The sequence below is a fragment of the Notolepis coatsorum genome (genome assembly GCF_963971535.1).
Source record: "Notolepis coatsorum genome assembly, chromosome: 18".
Taxonomy (NCBI): Eukaryota; Metazoa; Chordata; class Actinopteri; order Aulopiformes; family Paralepididae; genus Notolepis; species Notolepis coatsorum.
Genome location: NC_140182.1, coordinates 49,739,354 through 49,767,211, shown reverse-complemented (window position 1 = coordinate 49,767,211; position 27,858 = coordinate 49,739,354). Strand labels below are relative to the sequence as shown.

General features: G+C 41.4%; 2 protein-coding genes across 2 annotated transcripts in view; one reads left to right on the top strand and one right to left on the bottom strand.

Moving 5' to 3' along the window:
• zwilch (zwilch kinetochore protein) overlaps positions 1-11,924 on the bottom strand; it is a 47,795-nt gene extending 35,871 nt beyond the window's left edge. The window contains exons 1-3 of the mRNA XM_084334701.1: positions 11,774-11,924; positions 11,598-11,637; positions 11,135-11,227 (exon numbers count right to left, since the gene is read on the bottom strand). Of these exons, the coding sequence (XP_084190827.1) occupies positions 11,135-11,227; positions 11,598-11,637; positions 11,774-11,823 (183 nt within the window). The 5' untranslated portion in view covers positions 11,824-11,924. The remainder of the gene's footprint in view (positions 1-11,134; positions 11,228-11,597; positions 11,638-11,773) is intronic.
• Positions 11,925-12,375: 451 nt separating this feature from the next.
• Positions 12,376-24,582, top strand: LOC311245689 (large ribosomal subunit protein uL4B). Its single transcript, XM_084335631.1, has 10 exons — positions 12,376-12,463; positions 13,103-13,274; positions 13,448-13,554; positions 14,448-14,586; positions 15,228-15,352; positions 18,783-18,912; positions 23,613-23,769; positions 23,952-24,035; positions 24,229-24,349; positions 24,436-24,582. The coding sequence occupies exons 1-10, from the start codon at positions 12,461-12,463 to the stop codon at positions 24,520-24,522; spliced, it is 1,125 nt and encodes a 374-aa protein (XP_084191757.1). The 5' UTR covers positions 12,376-12,460; the 3' UTR covers positions 24,523-24,582.
• Positions 24,583-27,858: the final 3,276 nt, after the last annotated feature.

The following is a 27,858-nucleotide window of genomic DNA, read 5'->3' as shown; positions in this document are numbered from 1 at the left end:
TTACAGACGCTGAACTTGATACTTATGTCTGTCGTTATTCATGCCGTAGAAACATCCACACAAACATGGTGTCAGAAGTAGTTGAACTTACGTCCATGTATGTACATATTAGCTGACTATGTCAGTCGGACTCCGGTTCTGAAGACAACATTACGGAGACCGAGACAAGTAACGTTGGGCTATTGTAAGCTAGCATGGCGGCTAATATTCCACCCCCCTCCCCGATGAGCTTCACAGGCGACTGGAGCGTCAGCTGGGACATATTCCGTGCCGAATACGAGGACTATGCACTCGCTACGGGTATAACCGAGAAGGACATGAACATTCAGGCTGCAACTCTGAGGAGTGTGATGGGAAGTGAATGCAGGCACATTTACCGTCACAACCTGAATCACACCGAACAGAATCAAGGGGACGCTAAAGTCATACTGGATACGTTGGAAAAGTACTTCAAACCTGCGAAGAACGTCATATATGAAAGGTACGTGTTCGGGAGCAGCAAACAAGAGGAAGGCGAATCCATAGACAGTTTTGTGACCAGACTGAGAGAAAAGGCAGCAACCTGCGAGTACGGGCAGCTAAGAGATGAAATTATTCATGACAAAATTGTACTAGGTGTTGCAAATGAGAGCATAAGATGCAGACTGTTGAGAGAGAAAGGGCTCACGTTAATCACCGCTATTGAAATGTGCCGAGCAGCGGGACAGGCTGATATGGGAGTTAGAGCGATGGAGATAGCGAGCCCATGCGCCGACGCTGTTCACGCCGTTGCTAGTCAACAAGTCAGGCATAACCAAGGGAGACGGAGCTATTCACCCAGAACTGGAGACACAGATTATACATGCAAATACTGTGGCAACTCTCATCCAAGGGGCAGAGAACATTGCCCAGCATTTGGGAAACAGTGCAAATCATGTGGATCACAGAATCACTTTGCAAAAGTGTGTCAAAAAAGCAAAAGAAAACCCACTGATGGAAAAGTGCACTGCATTGTAAATACAGCTGACAATTCAGAGCAAGACAGTGAGGATGACATAAAATTCTACAAAAAAAATACAGAGAACTATCAGTGACTTTTGACAGACCTTTTTGTGGAATTGTTTTTTGATTGTATTCCACTTTTGCTTTGGCAATGTAAACATGTTTTCTTTGAATTTAATTGACTGTGTGTTGTCAGTTGCAATGTGACAGCTCTGTTTACACATCATTCCTATTCCCTTTTAATTGTACATATATCATTTTTCTTATTGTATTGTTCCACTTTTGCTTTGGCAATGTAAACATATGTTTTCTCATGGCCATTGAATTGAGTGTGTGTGTTGCCAGTGTGTATGCAGAGTGTGAAATAAATGAGTCATGCTGCCTGCATGCTCAACGTGAGAAGTTACAGTCTTGTCATTCTTGTAATTCCTACACTACACCGTTACAATGATATATAAAATATCATATTATAGTCAAGTCAAGTCAATTTTATTTATATAGCACATTTCCAGGCAGCGGCAGCTGGCACCAAAGTGCTTCACAGGCAGGTTGATAAAAACAAAATAATGTGATGCAAGATATAAGATTAAAAACATAGTAAAGCAATGAAAGTAATAAAAACAAAATAATATGATGCAAGATATAAGATTAAAAACATAGTAAAGCAATGAAAGTAATAAAAACAGGTAGGACACAGTAAAACAAAGAGGATAGAAGGGCCAGGGGTCTAGTGGTGATTAAGTGGGGGGGAGGCCAAGGAGAACAGGTAGGTTTTTAAAAGTGATTTAAAAGCCTGCACGGTCTGGGCGTTCCGTACGCTGAGGGGGAGGCTGTTCCACAATCTAGGCGCTGCGGTGGAGAAAGCTCTGTCTCCCCTTGTCTTGAGCCTAGTTCTTTTTTTTTTATCCACTTTTTCTCCCATTTTCTATATTTTCTCCCATCCCAATTTCGTATCATCCAATTCAACCCTCCCCTGTCACGAACGCTGTTTCTTGCCTCCCACAAGCCGGCTGCAATGTGGACTAAGTCATACATAGCACAAGTCCCCTCCGGTACTTGAGGTAACAGCAGTCGCATCTTTTCACCTACGCAGCTCGATCTCTCAGTGGCGAGGAGTAACGCGTGGGAGGCTCACGCTGACCCCGACACTTCCTGATTCTACTGCGCAGGCGCACCAACCGACCTGTAGGAGTCGCTGTCCACAATGCCCGATCCCCACCCATCAGTTTCCCACCCCCTAATACGGCCAGTGTATTAGTATGAACGACCAGCTAAACTGAAAGCAATGTGGAGCGCTGGGCTCGAACAGGCAAGCCCAGCGTCTCCTGCATTCGTGGCGAGCGCCTTGCCCACTACGCCACGTAGCCGCCCGTCTTGAGCCTAGTTCTAGGCACCACCAATAGCAACTGGTCAGCTGATCTGAGGGATCGTGGGGGGTGTGGCGGTGCAAGAGCTCGGACAGATAGGGCGGAGCCGTGCCATTTAGTGATTTAAAAACATTTAGGGCGATCCTAAAGCGAACAGACAGCCAGTGGAGCGAGGCCAAAACTGGGCTGATGTGTTCATGTTTTTTTTGTTTTAGTGAGGAGGCGTGCGGCTGCGTTCTGCACCAGTTGTAGGCGGCGAAGCAGGGATTTGTCGATGCCCGTGTAAAGGGCATTGCAGTAGTCGAGGGGAGTGGTGACAAAGGCATATTATATAGGGATGCACAATAATTATCGGGCCGATATCAGCAATTATGACGTCATCCCGATAAACCCGATAACGTTATTGATAGCTCCGATAATATAATATATTTTTTGGTTAAAAAAAATGCGGTGTGGGTGAATTGGGATGAAGGGCGTTTGTTTTTACTGTAGGCTGCTCCCGTTTTGCCAGTACTGTGTACGACTGATAGCGTGTGGTTTAGGAAGAGGGCGTTTTACACAAATCCAGCGCTCCCTTTCTTGGCTGTGACGTAGCCACGTAAGTTTCAGAAGCAGCGCAGATGTAAACAAAGATGGCGTCAGTAGTGTGGGAATTTTTCAAAGTTTCAGAGGAAAAAAGTTCGCTTGCTATTTATAACAAATGCAATGCAGAAGTTCCACAAGGAGGGAAAAGGGCAACAACTTATAATACATCCAACCTAATAAGTCACCAGCAACATCACCACCACTACGATGGTGTGTTAAAAGCCTACGACGACGTGCGAGCAGCTAAAGCTGCTGTGAATCCAAAGCCAGCTGCAAAGGAACACAGATGCTGCAACTGAACAACAGAACGACAGCAGAGTGGATGCGGACGTAAGTGTATATTTTATTTTAATGTTTTATGAACACTGTATAACTTGTGTTATGGAACTGGTAGAACGTCATCGTAATTAGATCCCGTTCTTCTGTTTTTACTGTTAGCTCCAGTCCTATCTGTTGGAGCCCACGCTGAGCCGTTGCCCGCTGGAATACTAGAGTAGCAGCCAGTCCCGTTACGAGTGCCTGGCCCAACTTGCTCGTACATTTCTGTCAGCGCCTTGCACTAGCGTTGACTCTGAGCGTTTGTTTTCTGCTGCTGGACACGTGATGACCGAGCAAAGGAACCGACTCGCATGCGAGAAGGCAGAGATGCTAATCTTCAATAAAAAAAATCTCCCACTGATCCGACCAGAATAAAAAAAAAAACAGTAGAAAAGTTACCAAAAAAATAACAATACAGGGTCAAACATGAATCTATCTGTCTCGCTCTCTCTCCCCCTCTCCCTCTCTCTCTTTGAGAAAAAAATTAAAACAATTGAAAGTTTGAAACCTCAATGCTTTAGTAGTTTAGTGGAAAAAAAGGGTTCACTCACTGTCATTTATATGGATTATTATTTATAAGTAATATTAATCCTTTGTTCTGTAAAATGACTGTTTGTTACTGTGTGGAACTTGTTTCCGTAGCTTATTTGTTTTTGATACTGTGAGGAATGCACTTTTTCAGTTTGTTTGTATACTTTACATAGAGACATATCTGACTGTCCGATTTTACCTGCCAGTATTTAATGTTAATCCCAGGCTTATGCAAAGATTTGCAACAGTTCTAGAGGCCTTTATTTAATTTTTACATCACTGAGTGTTTACATTTTGCAGTGTTATGTTTACAAGTTATTGACGGATTGTGAATTTTCTGATTAAATTTATATTTATTTGGAAAAATAAATATAGTCACTTTATCAGTCAAAACTGTTGTCTTGGCTTTGTTTTGTTCATAGTACTAACGCTCATGTCATGATAAATCTGGTTAGGTAAAAACTACAGGAATATACATTTAAAAAATATATATTATAATACAATAAATATTAGTGCTGTCAGGCGATTAAAAAAATTAATCTAATTAATTACAGGATTTGTAATTAATTAATCTAATTAATCGCATTTTAATCGCATTACCATTTTATGCCTAAAATATAATATATTTTATTATTTTTTAAACAAACACAAACAAACATGACAACACACGATAAGATAAATATGATGATTCTATAATCATATTTCAAATTGCATGGGTCCGGATGGCAGAATTCAGTACTGTATCTACAAAACCTTCTGTTTAATCATCTTCCATCTATTAATTTGCTTAGATTTTTCAGGTCTGGTCAATTTGAGCATGGTGTTATTCACAGTCAAAGATAAAAGAAAATTTATTGATATTCTCATTTGGTTCATTACAATTTACTCAAAATAAAATTTTCATTCAATCAATCACCGCGCAGATTGATTGATTGATTGAATGAAAATGTTATTAACAGATTGCAGAATGGGTACAATATGGCCCAATACACACAATTGTTAAGGGAATGCAGACCAGAGAAATACTTTCGTCTTGTTTACATCAGGGTCCCCCATTTTCAATTCATAATGAATTGTAAGTAAGGGTGCAACTTGCACCGTGCAATCCATTCTTTGTGGATCTAGCCCACAGTATTTCTGACACTGGGAATACATTCCCTGAGATTCATAGATGTCCCTAGAAGAACATGCAAATGGACCATATTAAAAAAAATCTGTAAATGTGTATTCTACATGCTTATGGAATGAATGAGATACAAAAAAAGAATTATTATTTAAAAAAAAAAAAAAAAAAAAAATTTGTAATTAATTTTGAGTTAATTTTCATAACGCGATTATTTGCTGTGTAATTAATTAATCTAATTAACGCGATAAACTGACAGCCCTAATAAATATATATTATCGGTTATCGGTATCGGCCTTGAGGAGCAGAAAGTTATCGGTATTGGTATCGGGTTCAAAAAATCAATATCGTGCACCCCTAATATTATATTATATACCTATTCAATATGCACATGACAGAACATATTATATACCATATAATAGTTTCTGTCATGTGCATATTGAATGGGTATTACTAATACTATTACTACTAATACTAGCCGAGAGTAGGTCAAATTTGGGCTGGTAGCTCTCGGCTAGGTGGCAAATTAAAAAGTAGATCTTGGGCGGTCAGGTGGCGTAGCGGAGATTGTGCTCGTCACCAATGCAAGAGGCTGCGGTCTCGACTCACGGAGAGCCAGCATTGCCTTGGCTCGGGCTGATCGCTATACTAACTCGTTTGGCTGAGTTAGGGGGAGGGGAGCCGTGGGTGGGTCCTGGGCGTTGTGGACAGCGACCCCTACAGTTCGGTCGGGGTGCCTGCTCAGCAAGGGTAGGATCTGGAGAGAGGTAGTGCGACCTTCCACACGTTACACTCTCCCGGTGAGAATCTGCGCGGCCAGGCTGGCTGCCGGCTGGCTGCACATGCGTCGGAGGAAAGCATGTGACAGTCTCCGGCCTCTCGGACCAACAGCAGGGGAAAGTGCGCAACAACCAGGAAGGGGGTTGGGAATTGGCATAACGACTTACAGTGGAATGGGAGAAACATCGGAAAAAGAAGGAGGGGGAAAAAGATAATAAAATTTTTTAAAAAAAAAGTAGATCTTGGTTCAAAAAAGGTTGGGCACCCCTGGCTTAGAGGATGAACTAAAATATTGTGAAAACATAAATCAATTCAAATCTAGACTAAAAAAAAATCTATTTTCGATAGGTACAGAAGGGAAGAAGAGCTTTAATTGCATTTAATTAATAAAGAAATACATACGATATTGTATTATACGTTATATTATATAATCAAATTATAATTAATTTGTATAGTATTCCGATCCGTACAATAATAATCACAGGGGTATATATGGGGGGGATTATGCCCCCCCCCCCCCCCCCGCGGCGAAATTAATTAGTATCCCCCTGAGTCTCTCTATCTCTCTCTCTGTGTGCCAGTCGCAGACTGTGTGGATGACTGTCACTCAAAGTGCTTATGGGCGGAGCCAGGCCAACACAGCCTGAAATCCAAAGTGAGACAAATGTGGCTTTTGAGTACTTGATTGTTTCAATAGACTCACAGGAATTGTGTAAAGTTGCCCAAATAGTGCTAGGAATAGCAATGCATGTCCCCTTTAAACAAGAGCTTTGAGGAGAAAATTGCTGCAACCCCTCCTCCTCTTCTGTTTTTTCTGGGTATTTGATGAAAACTATAGTCTGGTGGGCAGGTCTCTATCATTATTGATGTATGTGTCGTTATTGAGCCATTATATAGGTGTTGTATACACTATTATGTAATATATACTATTATATATACCGGTATACCATTATATACTGCAGGTATACTATACTGTAATGTGTACTATAAACTATATGTATGTACTATGTATGTACAAAAAATAATAATCCCTAGCCCTTTTCGGACAATTGGACACTGCTGCTGCAATAGCAGCTGGTAAAACTTTGGCGATTTATGGAATGACAATTGTTATGTGTCCAAAACCCGAAATAAAAAAATACTGAACTGAACATCCTAAGCACACAGGAATAAACTAAAACCAAACCCAAATAGACCGTGATCGATCACAAGAGTAGGTAAGGGATATGTACAGATATCACCCTCATCACAGACAAACATAGCCACAACACTGGTTAATAAACTACCCTCCCACTCAGGGCATTTTGGGGCTGAACAAATCCTAGCCTACTACAAAACCATAGGGTCCGCAAAGACGACTTCAAACTTGAAATGGTAACAACAGCTGAGGTACTCAGAAAACTGAGCACCCTCCAACCTAACAAGGCCACTGGCCATGACAATATCCGATCCAAATTCCCCAGAGACTCAGCAGCCGCCATCACCCCAGTCATCACACACATAATAAACCTCTCCATAAAACAGGCACACGTCCCCAAAAATTGCGAGAGTGACCCCCCTGCACAAAAAAGGCAGCAAATTAGACCCAGGCAACTACCGCCCTGTTTCTATTCTTACCTCCATCTCGAATGTTATGGAAAAAATTGTCTATGAACAGGTAGAAAAGTACCTCGCGGAAAAAAATCGAATCTACGAAGTCCAATCTGGCTTCAGAACATCCCACTCCCCTGACGCATGGCTTCTCTATTTTAACGACCACATCAAACAAGAGGTGGACGCGGGCAAATACTGCGGCATGGTCATGCTGGACCTACAAAAGGCATTTGACACCGTCAATCACTCCATTTTGATTGACAAGCTAAAAGCAATAGGTTTTGATAGTTTATCAGTGAGCTGGATGCAATCCTACCTGGAGGGGAGAGAACAGATGGTGGAGGTAAACGGTACACTACCCCCCCCCCCCCCCCTCCCCGTGAGCTGTGGTGTTCCACAAGGAAGCATACTAGGATCGTTACTGTTCCTAATTTATGCAAATGACATGTCGTCAGCTTGTGACTGCAACTTGTTCCTGTTTGCGGATGACTCAGCCCTGCTGGTCTCTGACAAGAACAAGTTGCAGGTTGAAAAAGCCCTCAGCTTGGAACTCGGTAGAATCTGCAGGTAAAACAGAGTCCATTCTCTTCGGATCAAATAACAAACTCACCAAGACAAACGGCTTCTCTGTTACAGTGGGTGACAATATTGTCACAAGGAAAGATGAAATTACATACCATGGGGTCCATCCATCCTAGAGGCAAATCTTTCCTGTGACAAAATGGCAAACAATGTAATCAAAAAAGTAAATCAACAAACAAGATTCTTGTACCGGATCTCCTGAACAAGAATACCCTGAAGACTAGCAGGAGCACTCATTCAAGGGTACTACGACTATGCTTGCACCTCATGGTACAAAACTAACAAAAGTACCTCAAAAGGCACTAAAAACAAGATTACAAACATCACATCAATGTGGAACGCCCTACCCACAGCCGTAAAAAAAATTGAATCGCTACCCACCTTCAAAACCGCTCTCAAAGAGCACCTTTGGGAGGCTGCAATTCCAAACTGGCCCCCGTAAATGTCCGAACACCCTCCCGCTCCCACCCCCTCCTAATGTAAATGTTCCTCCCCCTCGTATGTAGATATTTACTGTTAGGATCTCTGTTTAACAGTACTGTATATTTGCATATCTTGTATGTCACAAATGTAACAGTACTGTATATCATCATGTATGTCATGGTTAGATTTTTATATCTGTATGTTGTGTATGTCATAAATGTCATTATGAATTGAAAATGGGGGACCCTGATGTAAACAAGACCAAAGTATTTCTCTGGTCTGCATCCCCTTAACAATTGTGTCGTTAAGATTAGCAGCAAGATCATTGGGAAGGACCAGGAGCCACTCAGCAGCATCCACAAGAAACGGACAGTTAAAAAGGCCTTCCAAATAGTTTAGGACAACAACGCACACACCCTTCACACCCCCCCCCCCCTATATATATATCATGCTTTAAGTACTGTAGTTGGTGTTTTTTTTATATAGTGGTCTTTTTACTGTAGTTTTAACGAAGCTGGTGTTTTTTTATAGTGGTGAGTGTCTATGTATTGTGACTGTATGTTTGTATTTTAACCACTGCACAAATGAAGTTCCGAAAGGAAAATAAAGTAATTTGATGTTGAAGTTAACAATTGTGTGTATTGAGTTGTACTGTACCCATTCTGCAATCTGTTAATTAAAGTTTTCAATCAATCATATGGATATATTGGACTGATTGATTGAAAACTTTATTAACAGATTGCAGAATGGGTACAATACAGTACGGCTCAATACACACACTTGTTAAGGGGATGCAGACCAGAGAAAGACTCGTCTTTACATCAGGGTCCCCCATTTTCAATTCATAATGACATTTGCTGTACACTGTCATCTACTCTAAGCCATCATAGGTTGTCAAAATGGGCAGGGGTGAGGTGGGTTTTAGGAGTAAGGTCAAGTAGTAGTCTGACCAGTTTGTTTTGTGATGTTAGTAATCTTGTTTTTAGTGCCTTTGAGGTGCTTTGGTACCATGAGGTGCAAGCATAGTCGTAGTACCCTTGAATGAGTGCTCCTGCTAGAGTCTTCAGGGTATTCTTGTTTACCAGCAGTGGTGCAGTCCTAATATGGGAACTGGTAACACGCCACGCCACGTGCACGCGCGCGCGCGGGTACGTGCATGCGCACAGAACTGATTTATACACACACACACACACTTCCGATCCTCGTTCTTGAGGGCAGATAACTAACTAGGGAATTTGCTATGTATTTTGGGCCTTGCTCATTTAGAGCTTTATATGTCAGGAAAAGGACCTTAAAATCAATTCTGTGAGTTATTGGCAGCCAGTGCAGTGTGACTAGGACTGGAGTGATATGTTCTCTTCTCTTTGTACGAGTTAGTAATCGAGCTGCAGAGTTTTGGATAAGCTGAAGCTTTCCAATGGTTGCTTTGGGAAGACCAGTGAACAGTGCATTACAATATAAGCCGGCTTGAGATAAAAGCATGAATCAGTGTCTCGGCATCCTTTTTATTTACGAATGGTCTTACTTTCGCTATGTTTCTTAGGTGAAAGAATGACGTTTTCATGGCCTTATTAATATGAGACTTAAAGGTCAGGTCTGAGTCCAAGATGACACCTAGGCTTGTAACCTCAGTCTTTACATAGGATGACAGACTCCCCAGGTTTCCACACAGCACTTCCCTTTTCGCTTTTGGGCCGATCAATAGGATTTCGGTCTTGCTTTCGTTTAATTTTAGGAAGTTATTGTTCATCCACTTATTTATTGCTAAAAGACAGTTTGTAATGGACTGTATGGCTGTAGTGTTATTTGGTTCTGCGGAGATATATAGTTGTGTGTCATCAGCATAACTATGGAAGCATACATTGTGGTCTCGAATGATGTCCCCGAGGGGCAGCATATATAGCGAGAAAAGTAATGGACCAAGGCAACTCCAAAGTTGCTGTCATGTTTCTCGGATACATTGTCTCCAAGCTTAACATAGAACTTTCTCCCCTTAATGTATGTTATGAGCCAATTTAGTACATGACCGGAAAAACCAACCAGTCTTTCAAGACGACTGATCAGGATATTATGGTCAATCGTATCGAACGCTGCACTAAGGTCCAATAGGACAAGAATTGAGACTTTGCCAGCATCGGAGTTTAGCCTGAGGTCGCTAACGATTTTAGTATGGGCAGTTTCAGTGCTGTGATTTGTTCTGAAACCTGATTGTAATTCCTCCATGATGTTATTATCTTTGAGAAAGGAGTTTATTTGTACTGAGACTATCTTTTCTAATATCTTGCTGATAAATGGAAGGTTCGATATTGGCCTATTGCTTTTTAGTTCGTTTACATCTAAGTTTGTTTTCTTTAGTAGTGGTTTTACTGCAGCCGTTTTGAATGCATCTGGAAAAGTGCCTGTTTGAAGCAACATATTTATGATTTCAAGGACATGATTTGAGACACTATCGAACACCCGCTTGAGAAATGCTGTTGGTATAGAATCAAGGCAGGAGGTGGCGGAATTACACTCTTACAGACAATCTTACAGAGGTCATGTAATGTAATACATGTGAATTCCCCCATAGTTATCTCAGGTGGGTTGCCACTCACAGCCAGATCTATATCAGAGGCAATGCTTGCTCTAATCAAAGATATCTTTTCATTAAAGAAAACTGCGAACTCTTCACATTTTGTGACTGATTGCTGCCTCTAGGATGGTATGTAATTTCATCTTTACTTGTGACAATATTGTCACCCACTGTAACAGAGAAGCCGTTGGACAACGCATATCACATATATCATTCCAAAGATATAGAATTGTTAATTGGCCTAATCTATTTATATGAATCATTTAGGGTAAACCTTACAGTCTTTTCACAGATGAAGACTGGTCTGTTTCCGCAGCACATCTTCAGAACCGTAGAGCTATCAGCGTTGATCTTCAATATCTGTAGGTCTTCCTGGAATACCAGATAAACATCATTAACATACCAGTTTGCCAGAACATGCACAACAGTAACACAGTAACTTACGTTGAGTAAAATATTGTTAATATTGTCCGCCCCCCCCCCCCCCCCCCCTCTAATGTACAATTTCTTCCCCTTCGGATTTCAATTTTTTTTTATGATGTTCTCTCTTTCTTACACAGTACCGTATATTTGTATCTCATCTTGTATGTCATAAATCAATGTCTTGATGAGTTGAACATGGAGGAGCCTTATGTAAACAAGACGAAAGACTTGTTCATCCTCTTAGCAGTTGTTTGTATTGTTTCTGCAATCTGTTAATAACGTTTTCAATCAATCAAGAGTTTAATTTACAACGTTTTACCTCATACACATGATGATCCTTGTGTTCATCTTGGAGAGACCTGGAAGCCCCAAAAAACAATATTATACCTAACGTTAAGTTAACTTGAATAGTAGCAAATACCAGTGACGTTTACATAACTTACTTGGCGCTAGCTAGTTAGGTCAACCTAACGTTAGAGAGTAAACTCAACTTACCGAAGAATATTACAAAACGTCTTGCCATTATAAATCCCCTTGGATGCCATTTAAAAATATAGCTGGCTTAGCTAAGTAAGTGAGATCCAACGGTACGTGATGTATTGAACACGACGAGACAGTAAACACCTAGATGATCCAACAAGTTGCGCTGTAGATTTTGACAGTCGCGCGCTTAAATCACTGAACGTACAACGTCATGACGTCATCGGTCTCGGTGACCATCGTCATAATCAGTATAATTTTGATAAACATAATACACTTAATAAAAAATATGCAGTGTTTATTCTCCATCTAAAATTAACGATCGGAAAAATAGTGTATCAAACAAAAAACATTGTAGACAAATATATTTAACCGAAAGTAGTTCGGTCTTCACTTCCGCCAACACATGGGCTATAAAACCTAGTACCACTTACAATGGCTTGTGGAATTGTTTTTAACCCCTGATCGTATCTTGAAACATTATTTTATACACTTATATGTTTTTTGTTTTATACAAGTTGTATAATTGATATATGTATCTCTTTGAGAATGAATAAATGAAATAAATCACTTATCGGAAGTGGACAGTTTTCAGAGCGGAGGCATATATCATATCCGATTGCTGTACCAACTTCCTTTTCACTGTGGCCGCCATAGCTTGTGGAGCATAGTTCCCGGCGTGCCGAGAGACAAACATAAAATATGGTGAGAATGTACATTTATGGCACGTTTGCTTGTCGTCTAACCATTAGATTTAGATTCGCTCTTTATATTTGATCTAATAACGTTATCACCTCGGTTAATAATGAAGGAAAAAACTTACAATTCATAGTGCGTTGAGGCGTATTGCTCCTGGCTAGCTAAGCTAACACGAGGAGCCATTTTGGATGAGTTGAGCTAGAAGTCCAGCCCTGTTACACGTGCAGGTTATGCTATCATTGCTATGCTACTAGCCAGCTAATAACCAACGAGTACAAGTCGCATAGCTGACAAACGCAAACATGTCAAACACCGCCTGTCAACCTAACATTATAAACGGCATAACCTTACTACGCGAGTATGCGTGCACGATTCTAGTAACGTGGCATGTCAAAGTGCGTTCTGACATGTCCGACTGTCTCCGTAGTTTGTGTGCTAAACTGATACCGTAATGATATGGTATGCCGGATTATTAACCGATATAGGTAACTTGGTGGCAAATTTGATAAAATGCATACGTTTGTTACTCTTAATCTCCATTGTAAAGGTGTTGGAAAGCTTTAATTTCCATCACACCAATGCATATCGACCATAGGACAGTTTACATTTGTATGTATCTGACTTGTTTTGAAATTTGTTCCTCAGGCTTGTGCCCGACCTCTGATCTCGGTGTACTCCGAGAAAGGAGAACCCTCAGGCAAGAATGTAGTCATGCCTGCTGTGTTCAAGGCTCCAATTCGCCCAGATATTGTGAATTTTGTGCACACCAACATGCGCAAGAACAACCGCCAGCCTTACGCAGTTAGTGAACTGGCAGGTAAGCGGATTTTAAAGTACAGTTAATGGTCTGATAAAGCCTTGCTGATGAGTCAACTTCGGTCCGTGTTACTGAAATCTGTGATAACAATTGAAGTTCTGATGGGTTCCATCTGTATCAATTTGTCCATTGCCATGGTGTGCAGTTGCTGATCATTTCATTTGTATTTTCAGGTCACCAGACCAGTGCCGAGTCTTGGGGTACCGGAAGAGCTGTGGCCCGTATTCCTCGTGTGCGAGGTGGCGGTACACACCGCTCTGGCCAGGGAGCCTTCGGAAATGTATCCTTACAGTAACCTCGTTTTGTGACTGTTGAAATTGCTACACTTGGAGGTGCAAAATTGTACGTCGCTAAAACAGACTAGGTGTACAGAGGCTTGCAGTGATGGTGTAATTTGCGTCTTACACTGTGAACAGTGACGGTTGCCTACTGTCATATACTGGCACAGATGGCTGACGAACATTTGAGTCTGAGCAGGTACCTGTACTCTATACAGACCCCCCCCCCCCCCCCAGGATTTCAAGAGTTATTGTTGAGACTCAAAATGCTTGCTTTTGCAGCGGTTTATCTAAACTTGCAACATTTTCATGGAAATGGAGGATTGGATGTTATAGTTTCAGAAGTACCTCCAGATCAAGAATTATAGGCTGTTACGTACACAAGTGGGTCTGGCTGTAACCTTTATCTCTCCCACACACCTGCCCCCTTTGCCTTCCTGCCTCACAAGCCGGCCTTGCATCCCTGTCTCGTTCATTCAAACCTTATTCCATGATAAATTAAGTCAAGCACTCAATGGACCCATCTCAAACCCTGCCCTCTTTTCTTGATCCTCCAATCACAACTGTCGCTTACTTGTCCGAGGTAAGCGACAGTTGTGATTGGAGGATCAAGAAAAGAGGGCAGGGTTTGAGATGGGTCTATTTGGTTCCTGCCACCAACTTCAAAGCCGTTCCCTCTTTGCAGTGATTTAGTAGCAGAATAATTTCATTTGACCTCAAGGAGTCTCCTGTTCAAATTAAGATTATCGTCACAATGTTGCAAGATAAATGGCCATGAGAACCTGAAATAGTTTGGAGTTTGGTTGCATTAATTCTTACCAAATCTTGGAGCATTTGTTCATGACTTTGTGTGTGGCAGTGAGCTCGTCGGTATCACCTTGACTTGAGAGTGTAGATGTGTCGCGGAGGCCGCATGTTCGCCCCCACCAAGACCTGGCGTCGCTGGCACCGCAGGATCAACACAACCCAGAAGCGTTACGCCATCTGCTCTGCTCTGGCTGCGTCTGCCCTGCCTGCCCTGGTCATGTCCAAAGGTAGGTCTCTATTCCTTACAGAAAATAGGGTCTCAGGCAGTATTCTTTTAAGAATGACACCAGTATGTCACAGTATAGCAGACTCATAGCCAGCATCTGCCTCCTTCTTCAATTTCTCACTTTATGTTTCTGTCAGTATCTTAATCTTGGTGCCATCAAAAACTGTCACATTCTGCCACCAGTGTGCTACAGAAAATCTCATCTTGAAAAGACAAACATCTGCCTTATATTGTAATGTGGTAGATTCAACATGTTACTTGTCCTTTTTAAAAATAAATTAAGCAATTATTCATTACACCTCTGAAGCAAGACATCCCTGTGCACATAGTTTTTGACTGGAGTTAGGAATATAATTGAGATGCAGACTTCTGGAAAATAAAAACAGATTTATAAATTAGCCACCACATTTGATGGGAATTGGCCAATGTAAAATGATTTTAGTATTGTCCTTTAAAATGTTTAACGTTTTGATATTTGACTTGCCATGATGGTGTAATCTGCGTCTGACCCTGTGAACAGTGACTGTTGCCTACTGTCTAAAACTGTCACATGTGGTTGTGTATAGAGTTCTGAGCAAGCTCTGGTCTATTGGTGATGATTGGGATGCACACTGTTTATAAGCAAGATCTTTCCTTATTCAGGACACCGCATTGAGGAGATCCCAGAGGTCCCACTGGTGGTTGACGACAAAGTTGAGAGCTACAAGAAGACCAAGGAGGCCGTGCTTCTGCTGAAGAAGCTCAAGGCATGGAATGACATCAAGAAGGTAAACTAAACCAGTGTATGAACTTACTTTGCATCAAAATTTACAATCTAGCCATGATGAGATTCCACTTCAGGTCCGTGTTTATGAATCCTGATTTTATCGGAAGTTCTGAGCCATGATTGTGGACTTTAGGAAGTCTGGCGGGCCAGGGACGACAGCCCCCTCGGCATCGATGGGGCACCGGTCGAGAGTGAACAGTTTTAACTGAGTAGGGCTGCACGATTCTTGCTAGAATGTGAATCACAATTTCTCTTAAAGGAAAACTCCAACATCTTGGGAAATTAGCTTATTTAACATCTTCCCTGGAGTTAGACAAGAAGATGCATACCTTTTTTGTCTCTGCGTGCATTTAGCTTAGGGAACAGTCACTCTTAGCGTAGCTTAGCTTCATCACTGGAAGTCGGGGGGGGGGGGGGGGGGGGGGTTTGCAGCCTGACGTTCCCTAGTGCCCTACAGTCGCCAAATACAATCCAAAACGTTCCTGTAAACATGTTAACATGTATTTACCACGTGGAGAAATAAAAATCGACAATTACGTTTTCTAAGCAGATATACTCTGAACTATTTTTTGCCGAACGACTCCTCTGCGCGCAGTCAGTGGTTTCTACGTGGAAGACGTGTTTGTTTACATTCTCATTCATTCAAAGGATCCGAACCGATTTGGATTTATGGATACCATGACTTAAAATCCTCTTACCTTGACGATTTAAAAGCCTCCCAAATTTAGAAAACAGTAATCCAATGGCTGGTATTGATAATATACTACTAACTACTGAACGCTCGGAGCTAACCGGAGCTAACACAGAACCGGACGGTCACTAAAGCAAATATAATTACTTCATTCTGTGGGGTTTCAAAATAAAAGAGCGACGTCTATAGCAGCGGAATAATTTTATTTTGTACATTATCTAACGTTAACCCTTTAATCGCCAAGGACGACTTAACACGTCATTCTCCCCATGCGTAATCTGCCAATGACGTCGTACAGCGTCTTGGAGATAAATATTTAAAAAATCTGTCATGACAATCATATTTCACCCACGGAGACTTGAGATCTCCTGTAGATCTCCTCTCAACTCTCCGGTTCAAGACCGCCATCTGGTGGCCGATCGGCGAATCGCCAAAACCGGAAGTGACGCGCCGGAAGTGGTGCTTGCCCATATTTTGTCCGGGCACTCTCTATCGGGACTCCATCTTGATACACTGGCCATCGATCGGTTGCAAATAACTCTATGAACAACATGATTTGGACGCATATAGTATAATACAACCTGGAAATGGATTGCATATATCAACATCCCATAATAGCGATCTTTCTGCTCCACGCTGATCACCCAACGGTCAGAGGAAGCCGTGGTGAGTTTCAGCGTGTTTGATTATTATTAACCGTATAATCTGCTCTGATATATATATCGCCCATACTACTTGAATCATTTAACGTCGGCCACGGACTTATAAACCCCCCCCTCCGGTCACCAGCAGATGATGAGGCATGACGTTTAGGACCTTGTACATATGATGATCTAATATATGTATTTGTGGCTATAACTCACGTTCTATGGAATGCTGCAGAAAACGATAAACATATTTATACTTTAGACCATATTTTAGTGTGAATGAAAAAGTAGAACGTTGCTACATCCTAAACGATAGATACTTGATGTTCAATGGGCCATAGTAATGTCAATTTAGCAATACAATTTAAAAAGTTATAGCCCTGCAAAGAAGGGGAACATCTCCATAGACAGAGCTGGCAGAGGACTGTATAAGATCAGAATAATCCCTGGCAGATAAAGGGTTACCACGAACTAAGTTTAAACGCTAACGCTATTAAAAAAAAGAAATAGTGGAGGTTAAAATAAGAATAAACTTGGCCTGAAATTCACTCTGGAGATTTTTTTTGCTTTAATCCCTGGGCAAGCGCTACCGGAGTCTCATGGCCAGTACAGGATGCACAATGACACTGGTTGTGGCCATCAGGATGCACAATGACACTAACAACCAATCATCTACACACTGCACACACATCCACATGTACACACTCACTTTAAACAAACTCACCTTATCACTCACTTTACCCCAAACACTTAACACACTTTATATTTATCTAGAGATTTTCACTACATTCATACCTCATTTGCACCTTACCATAAGTTTTGTACTTCATTCCGGCATTGTACCTCACCGTTACTCATTTTACTCTATATTGTATATCTCTTTTTTTTTATGGCTCATAGACTTATCTGTGATCGGTATCGGTGGCAAAAACGTGATCGGGGGATCCCTATCGGGCTCATACAGAAACAAGCATTTCATCATAAAGTATTCTGTACAAACTTGAACTTGATTCGGCTATTAACTCTTTCAGTGCCACTCACGAGATTTCTCGTGTTTTTTTATAGGTGGTTGCTAGCCACTCACGAGATTTCTCGGATTTTTTTTTTTTTTTTTTTTTTTTCGATCTGAAAAATTATTGCATCACCCGAGCCTACCCGAGTATTGCCGAGCTGCGCCGGTGATCACTGTGGAAAAAAGCGCCCCCTGTCGTCTCCCAGATGACATAAGTGATTTTGGAATGGACTCAATGAAAATGAATGGGGAAAAAAATCCGGTACTCCACATTTTCCAGTTCACTGATCCAGCCGGGGTTACTAGAGTTCATTCTGGAGCCTCAGATCTCCGCGGATCATGGAGAACCACTGTGTCGCGTTGGATCCATACACGTATCGATTTTTTCGAATGGTGATCAGGAATTGGAATATACCAGTTGGATACCATCTGATGTCAGGTAAGGACTCTATGTTATCAGTGGTAGGATAATCAGAGTAATTTTGATGAAGTTATAAGCTGTTTTGTGAAATCTCTTCTTTCGTTTTCACTGTAAAAGTCCGAGAGGAAATCAACAAGGCGATTGTCCGCGCGCGGCCGTAATGTGCGTGCGTGCACGTATAATATTGATCATCTAGCGTTTATTTGAAAACAATTCATAAAAAGGCCGACGAATATCAACGTTGTGGAATATTCCACTAAAAGACGATTTTCATAGAATGCTCCAGAATGAGTTGTTTTTTATATCAAAACGGGGGCTTTTCTAACTGCTCTGAAACGGCAACGACGCGATAAAAAAACAATCTGCCTTCACAGCACTGTCTGGAACATAGTCTTTGATAATGCGATGGGCAGATTAGACACATAGCCATAATTTAAAACATAGATTAGGCGATATTAACGTTAACATTGGCGCGGATGGTGGCATTCAAGCGGTAAAATGGAAAACCAGGCATGGCATTTAAAGAGTTAAAATGTTCACAAATGTGAAGATATTGTATGTACAGTATAATCCTTTGGGACTATTTGTTCCTCTGTGGGTCCCTTGGTGATGGTACCTCGTTGTCTGTGCCACTAGTGAGCTCAAGTGTTTTGTTTCCAGGTGTACGCCTCCCAGCGCATGCGTGCTGGAAAGGGTAAGATGAGGAATCGTAGACGTATCCAGCGCAGAGGACCATGCATCATCTATAACCAAGATGCCGGTGTGACCAAAGCCTTCAGAAATATCCCAGGTTTGTATTTAATAAAATCGCGTATCTGGAAGGCATGAACCTGATGGGACTGCCTTTCATTAAAATTCTAAATGTTTTTTAACAAATCTTGAGTGCTGTAGCCTGTATTCCTTGTTCGAGTGTGATGTGGTGGTATACACCGTTGCCTTGGGGAATGTATCGTTGTAACCGATTGTGACTGTTGGAATTACTACACTTGGTGCTAAACTAACTGTCCATCACTAATAGACAAACTAGGTGTACAGAGGCTTGCAGTGATGGTGTAATTTGCGTCTTACACTGTGAACAGTGACTGTATGCCTACTGTCATATACTGGCACAGATGGCTGATGAACATTGAGTCTGAGCAGGTACCTCGTACACTACAGTTATTTTGTGACTATTGCGACCCTAAATGCGTGCTTTGTGGCAGCTTATCAAAAATTGGGACATTAAAATTCAAATGGCTTTAACAAATTAGTTGATTAACTGTTGAATGAAATGTAGAGTGAGAATTATCATTTCCTAGAGGCTTCTTCTTGTTAAAGGTGGCCTATGACATTCTTGTGAAAAGTTCAGTGACGTTTGTTCTGTATTTACTTTTGAATGGAGGTGGGGCTGGGCGATATATCGAGTATACTCGATGTATCGCGGCTTGTTCTACATGAGATGTAGTAAGTTATTATATCGTGAACATCGAGTATATGTTGTCGCGGCTGGTGAGACATTAGCTTTAGCACAGAGCTTTGGGCTGGGCGATAAAACGCTAACGATAACTATCGTGATAAATTATTTCCTCGAAATAAACATGAAACGTGGTCGCAAAGTTTCGATATATCGATTTTCCAAGCTTGGATATGAGCACACGCACTAACAACCATCAGTGAAGGAGATGGCGACAGTTAAGGAGACCCGCGGTGCTCCTCTGGGTAGTAAACAAGGCTGACTAGGATCATTAGCTTGCACGCCGCCATTTTATAGTTTATGTGCCGAGTGGGTGTGGCGTGAATTCTGAGGCCACGGTTAGAGTAGTGTGGGGTATGCGCTGGACGTCGTTGCAATGTATTGGGATGGAACAGAGTATTTTAGGGCGATAGTACATTGGAAACGAGGCTGGCTAGGATAATTAGCTTGCACGCCGCTATTTTATAGTTTACGTGCCGAGTGGTGTGAATTCTGAGGCCACGGTTAGAGTAGTGTGGGGTATGCGCTGGACGTCGTTGCAATGTATTGGGGCGGAACGGAGTATTTTAGGGTGATTTTAGTACATTGTCGTGGGATACACTGCTTGCTCTGGCTAACTGTGTTCCATTCTTATAATGATCCAGTGGCGGTAGGTTGCCCCCTGGTGGAATATAATAATCTATATACTGGGGTAGAACGTGCGTGGACTGATGACGACATCAACTCGAGACATTCGCAGCAGCAAAACGAGTCTATTAATAGCCCGTCCATCGGTGCCGGTCATAAGAAGTTAATTTTTTTTTTTTTTTTTTTTCTACTTTTTCCCGATTATTCTCTCCCATCCCACCCTTCCTGGTTGTTGCGTACTTTCCCCTACTGTTGGTTCGGGAGACCGGAGACTGTCACATGCTTTCCTCCGACGCATGTGCAGCCTGGGGCAGGCCAACCTGGCCGCGCAGGCTCTCACCGGGGAGAGTGTAGCGTGTGGGAGGCCACACTATCTCTCCTCAGTTCCAGCCCTCGCTGAGCAGGCGCCCCGACCGAACTGTAGGGGTCGCTGTCCACAACGCCCAGGACCCACCCTTCAGCTTTCCCACCCTCTGATATGGCCAATTGTATCAGTGTGAGGGGCCAGCCAAGCTGATGGCAACGCCGGGAGCTGGATTCGAACAGGCGAATCCTAGTGTCTCCCGGTGTTGGTGACGGACGTAATCTCCGTGCACCTGCCCCCCATAAGAAGTTAATTAAACTTGACAGAAATGATATCGACGATAATTATCGATATAGTTATATGAAAATAATTTTATAATTTTATCGCGATAACGTTTTTGGCCATATTGCCCAGCCCTAACACAGCTGTCCTCATTTCATTATAGACTCATGACCAGCGCGGACCTTAAAATGACATGCAATTGTAATTTCACTAGACAGACCAGCGCAGACCTTTAATGACATGCAATTTAATTGACTCAAGCAATGGGCTAATGCAGGGGTGGCCAACCCGCGGCTCGCGAGCCGCATGCGGCTCTTTGCCCGTCAATGTGCGGCTCTTCCATCCATAAAAAAAAAAATTTTTTTTTTTTTTTTTTTTAGTTTTTTTTTTTTTTATGTCACTCATTCCATAAGGACGTAGAATAAACATTTAAATTTTTTTTTTAAATGGTCCATTTGCATGTTCTTGGTATCTGAATCTAGGGACATATATGGATCAGTGTCAGAAATAGTGTGTCTGTTACTAGGCTTGAGTAAATTGTAATGAACCAAAGGAGAATATCAATTCTATTTAAAAAAATATATATCTTTGACTGTAAATAACACCATGCTAAAATTGACCAGACCTGAAAAATCTAAGCAAATGAATAAAGGGAAGATGATTAAACAGAAGGTTTTGTAGATACAGTACTGAATTCTGCCATCTTTTTTATAATGTAAATTTCTCCACCATTTTTCATCATATTGCAACACCGTTTTTTGCAAGACGTTCACAGAAAGGTAGAGAAACTAACTGCGTTCTGTTTTATGGCAATAACGTTCAGGTTTGTGGGAGATAATCCCAAAAAATAAGAGAAATTAAAAAGTAAATCCAGAAGTCAGATGATTGACAGGGGCTGGTGTGAGCTGGGTAGGGTAGTTTTTCGAAATTTGAAAGCCCCGAGTCTCTTCCTTCAAAAGACTACACTCACTTTTGGCTGTGCCACTTCCTCCTGTCAATATGCGCCGGTTTCCGACTCAATGCCCTGAGATTGCTATAATCTTATATTTCACTAATAACAGTTAAAATAATTGGTAAACAAACATAATGCTGAAAATATACACTTTTACTGTATATCTCGGGCTTAAGAGGTTAACCCTGTGAGGCCCAAATTAAAAAGAAATTGGCAACTTCAGAGGCCAGAGGGTGGGACATATAAACATTTACTATCAAATAGCATTGTGAGGCTGAACAACAGGACCAATTGACTATACATGTGCTTAAAGGGGAACTATCTTATAAATGGCTTTTTTCAGTGTTTACCATTGTTTCTTAGCTATGTGGACTTATATTAATAGGATATATGTCTCTAATTCTCATATTGGCGAATTCTTCCAATTCTCCTCTCACAATATTCACCCTCACTGAACTGAGTCATCTGAAAATGTGCATATCTGTGATGTCAGAGATTTCTCAGCTGCATAATAATGTGGCAGTTGATGTGGCAGTTGGCACCAGGCCACACAGTGGTTGGAGCCCAGCCTCAAAACGGCTTAAGATCTTGAGGTAGAAAAATGCGGTTTTTAGTACTTGATTAGAAATACAAAACAATGCATTTAAAAAAAAAAAAAAAACCTAGGTGTTCCATAGACTCACAGGAATTGTGTAAAAGTGCCCAAATAGTGAAAGAAATAGTAAATAGTAGTATAATAGTTAATAGTTCCCCTTTAACATTTTTTAAATAAACATTATTTTTTTAAATGGCTAAAAGTGATTTTGTAATTTTGCAACCGTGGGTCTCACAGGGTACTTTTAACCCTGTGAGGCCCAAATAAAAAAGACATTAGCAACTTCAGAGGCCAGAGGGTGAGACCTATAAACACGTGAAGGGTGCCGTGACTGAAAAAAAAGGTTGAGAAACGCTGGTATATGGTGTGGCTCTTTGTGGTACCAGTCATTTTTTTGTGGCTCTTAGTCTCTGACTGGTTGGCCACCCCTGGGCTAATGTTAGCTGCTAACCAAGTTATCCATGATGACTAGGCTAAGCTAACTAGCGTTAGATGCTAACTCTGGAAAACGCTCAAAGCGGACTCCACAACACTAGTTCCATTCGTGAGGAAAGGGGGTGGGTTATATTGACGACGCTTGACAACAGAAGTTTAAACATAACTTCATATTTATTGGTTAGTTTCTTTATCATCCAGTTTCCATCTCCGTGCATTAAACTCTTCCTGTTTACATTCGAGTGACATCACCTACGGCAGCTTAGACGGTCAAAACGCAAACCTAGAACAAACCCTGAGGGGTGTCTCTCGCTCGCTCTCCATTCAATGATTTAAAGTAGCCAAACGTTACAGTATAAATACTAACTGGATAGTTGATGATATAAACATTTAATTTCATTATCTGAAATATTCTCAAATCATTAAGTCTGCTATAAGCCATTATCCCTTTGTGTGTGATTATTATTTTCTCACAGTAGTGTGTATGTGTTTGGCTAAAGTGGATAGAAAACACAGTACTGTGCAAAAGTCTTTTATATAAATTGTCTAAAAAAATTATTAGTGTGTCAGTAGACTACTCTTAGTACATTTTCATTTAATTATTTTTTAAAGCATCTTCATGGTTTAATAATGCAAACATGTTGCAGGGACTTATAATCATCATATTGGCGTTGACTGTATGTATCAAAGGGTTAAATCAAGCATTTTGTGCTTTAGAGGAAATGTAAAAATATCGCGATATATATATAGTGTATCGTGATATGGCAAACATATCGCGATATCATTTAGAGGCCATATCGCCCAGCCCTAAATGGAGGTCATTGATGTGACATTCTTCACAGGAATCACCCTGCAGAACGTCAACAAACTCAACCTCCTGAGGCTCGCCCCCGGTGGTCACGTCGGACGCTTCTGCATCTGGACCGAGAGTGCATTCCGCAAACTGGATGAGCTGTACGGCACCTGGCGCAAATCTTCCTCCCTGAAGGTGGATTACAAGTGAGTGTTTAAGTCATGGCACTAGAGATCATTACTCAAGTTGTGACAGGGATGAGCTTACACTTCCCGTGTTTTTGAAACTTAGTGATATTCATTGAAGTTCTGAGGTTTTTGAGTAATGCCATGTTACCAGTGTGAGTGGTGTAATGCATGAGAACCTGATCTTAATCCTTTTATTTCAGCCTGCCAATGCACAAGATGACCAACACAGACCTGGGCAGGATTCTGAAGAGTGAGGAGGTCCAGAAAGCACTTCGTGCACCTAAGTAAGAAACGCAAGCACTTTTTTCTTAAATTTGTCAAATTTCATGTTAGCCATGATGAGGTTCCACTTCTGGTCCGTGTTTCTGAATCCTGATTTATGTTGGAAGTCCTGAGCCATGCTGTTATCATAATGGAGGAGATGTTAGCTAAATGTACACATCCCCTCACACCGACTCTTCTGTCTTGACATCACAGCAAGAAGATCAACCGCAGAGTCCTCAAGAAGAACCCTCTGAAGAACCTGAGGGTGATGTTGAAGCTGAACCCCTACGCCAAGACGGCCAAACGTCATGCCATCCTCCTGCACGACCCTGCTGTAAGTAGCACCCAGTAGGAGAACCCACATATTCTGGTGCGGATATCGAGCGTGTGAATCTGAATCTCGTCTGCCTCTGTCTACAGATCAAGGCCAAGATGCTCAAACCCAAGAAGAAGCCCAAGAAGGCAGCGGCCGCACCGGCTGCACCAGCTGCACCAGCCAAGGAATAAACTGTTCATATGGACTGTGGGGTTCAGTAATGGCTTCAAATAAAGTGGTTTCAAATACAAGAGTCGTGGCTGTCGTTCACTTGACACGTTCTTTTTTTTATTCACAAGACTGAACACCACATAGTTAACAAATGCTAGCATAGAAATTCATTCTAGGTGCATATGGTGTAATGAATGTAAAGCTAACGGCATTTGTCACAAATGTTACTGCAAAAATTGTATGCCATCTGCTCTGGCCGTGTCTGCCCTGCCCGCCCTGGTCATGTCCACAGGTAGGTCCCTTTATCCCTTACAAAATAAATAAGTCTTTGGCTGTTTTTTTTTTCTTTTTAAGAATGACACCAATATACCTGGCTCATCGCCACTAGTCTAAATAGTTGATTTAAACCTACAAGCCTCCTTACTTCTCTTGTGTTACTTTTCCAGAAGTCAGTATCTTAATCCTGATGCCATCAAAAATAACAATCTGCCACCGGTGTTCTACAGAGAAGACAAACATCTGCCTTCATGTGGTAGGTTCAACATGTTCCTATTTTTTGCAATGGTTCAGTACACCTTCGAAGAAAGACATCCATGTGCAAGTTGTTTTTGACAGGAGTTGCGATGCAGACTTACGGAAAATAACAATGGAACGATTTATATGTCTCCGCAACATCTGCTGGGAATTGGCGAATGTAAAATAATTTAGTGTCCTTAAAGTGTTCAGATTTTTATATTTGACTCATGATTGTGTAATTTGCATCTGACCCTGTGAAGTGACAGTAGCCTGCTGTCACAGGTGGTTGATTTATAGAGTTCTGAGCAAGCTCTGGAATCTATTGGTGGTGATTGATAATTGCGATTATTGGTGATAATTGGGATACACACAGGCTATAAGCAAGATGTTTCTTTATGTTTATTAAAGGATCTTGATTAGAGACTCATGAAAGAGCCTCTAGTCTTCCTGGGGTCCTGGACAAAACCAATACAAATGTACAACTAAAAATACAAAATAAAACTGCGTTAATTAAAAATCAATACAAATAAACCAATTCACATAAAATCTACATGCCAGTTTAAAAAAAAAAAAAACTTAACGGTTACATACTTTACAAGTTTGCAAGATATCTATATTTTTAAAGTAATTTTGTTATGTATTGTGGATAAGATGTTATTTGAGCATTCCAGAGTACTATTGACACACACCAGTGGGTTTGATAATTTGATTTTGGTGCCGTTTTTGTTCTGAAGCTGCCACTCAAGTGTTGTAACTATGTTCGGGAAGTCATTTGTAACTGATGAGCCAAGCTAGATGGCTTACCAGTGCTGATAATGTTCCACAGTAGCTTTACATTTAGTCATTTAGCTGACTCTTTTATCCAAAGCCACTTAAAAGTTCTGTACGACAAGTCATCAGGAAGCGCACAACTCTTATCAGCTGAGTAACAATGTTCATAGTGTTAGAAGACTAATCGATAAATTATTTTCAGTCATGCCAGATGTTCATGCATAAAACTAATACTTGTCCTGTATGAACAGCTTAGTGCCAGGTCAGCCGCTTTATTCTGAGCAACCTGCAACTTTTTAAAATTAGATTTTGTAGATGATGATCAGATAACAGGGCAGTATCCTAAATGACACAACCAAAGAATGAATAACTGATTTCATTATGGGGAGAGTGATGAAAGCAAAACATAGGTCCAAGATCTTTCCTTATTCAGGACCTGCATTGATGAGATCCCGAGGTCCCACTGGTTGACAACAAAGTTGAGGGCTACAAGGAGGCCGTGCTGCTGAAGCTCGAGGCCTGGAATGACATCAAGAAGGTAAACAAATCCAGTGTATGAACTTACTTTGCATCAAAATTGACAATTATGCCATGAAATTCCACTTCAGGTCCGTGTTTATGAATCCTGATTTTAAGTAACCCCTACGCCAAGACTAACGTCATGCCATTCTCCTGCACGACCCTGCTGTAAGTAGCCTGTAGCGCTTCAGTAGGAGAACCCACGTATTCTATTGCGGATATTGACACATATAAATCTCCATTGAATTGGCTAATTAACCCTTTCTCTGCCACGCATATATCCATCCTTATACCGTCCTCTGCCAGCTCTATTTGTCTATGGAGATGTTCCCCTTCTTTGCAGGGCTATAACTTTTTTAATTGTATTGTTAAATTGACATTACTATGGCCCATTCAACCTCAAGTATCTATCGTTTAGGATGTAGCAACGTTCTACCTTTTCATTCACATATTCATACTAAAATACGGTCTAAAGTATAAATATGTTTTTATCGTTTTCTGCAGCATTCTGCAGAACGTGATTTATAGCCCTAAATACATATATTACATCATCAAATGTAGTTTGATACCGATTGACGTCATATTAAAAAATTTCAATTGTGCAAGGTCATAAGCGTCATGCCTCATCTGCTGGTGACCGGAGGGGGGGGGGGTTATAAGTCCGTGGCCGACGTTAAATAATTTATGTAGTATGGGCGATACATGGATCACAGCAGTTTATATGGATCATATTATTCAAACACGCTAAAACTTACCGCAGCTTCCTCTGACCGTTGGGTGGTCCGCGTGGAGCAGAAAGTTCTCGATTATGGGATGTTGATATATGCGATCAATTTCCAGGTTGTATAATGATATATACGTCCAAATCATGTTTATAGAGTTATTTGCAACCGATCGATGTCCAGTGTATCAATATGGAGTCCTGCTAACGATAGCGAGTGCCCGGACGAAATATGGGCGAGCACTAGGGATGTCCCGATCGCCTTTTTTTGCTTCCGATCCGATCCCGAGCATGTGATTTTAAATATCTATCGATCCGATCGTTTCCGATCCGATCTTTCACATTAGTAATCAATTTTGACGCATTTTTGTCAGAAACTGGCAGAGCGAGACAAGCCCATCTGTTGCCTATAGTTCGGGGCGCGAGAGCGGAGGCTTTTGTTATTACATTCACCCTGAGAAATGTGCTTCTGCTTCATATGAGAAATATTAAAAGTTTCAATATATGTTTGCACATTAGTATACATTCAGTGTTCGACTTACGTAATGGTCCATTCTGGTCTGAAACGCCGACGATAATACTCAGTCATGTAACGTTATCCTCCAGGTGAAAGTTAGTCTGAAAACTTCGCCTCCAGCCTGCTGTCCTCCTTGCAAACATTGCAACTGGCTTGACGTTCTATTTTAAAATGCTTAGTTCCAAACCTCTGACATTAAGTCTAGCTGCTCAAGTCAGTGGATATTAACCGTGATTCGGGAGCGACGTGTTGTACTGTTGTTGTTGTGGTCGAGCGTGTAGCGTGTACAGCGTGTAGCGTCTAAATTAAAGG

Bases quoted from the DNA above. Each gene is read 5' to 3' on its own strand.
- LOC311245689 (XM_084335631.1), top strand. The intron at 14,587-15,227 runs GTAGGTCTCTAT...TTCCTTATTCAG, and splicing joins TGCCCTGGTCATGTCCAAAG to GACACCGCATTGAGGAGATC. The intron at 24,036-24,228 runs GTAAGAAACGCA...TTGACATCACAG, and splicing joins AAAGCACTTCGTGCACCTAA to CAAGAAGATCAACCGCAGAG.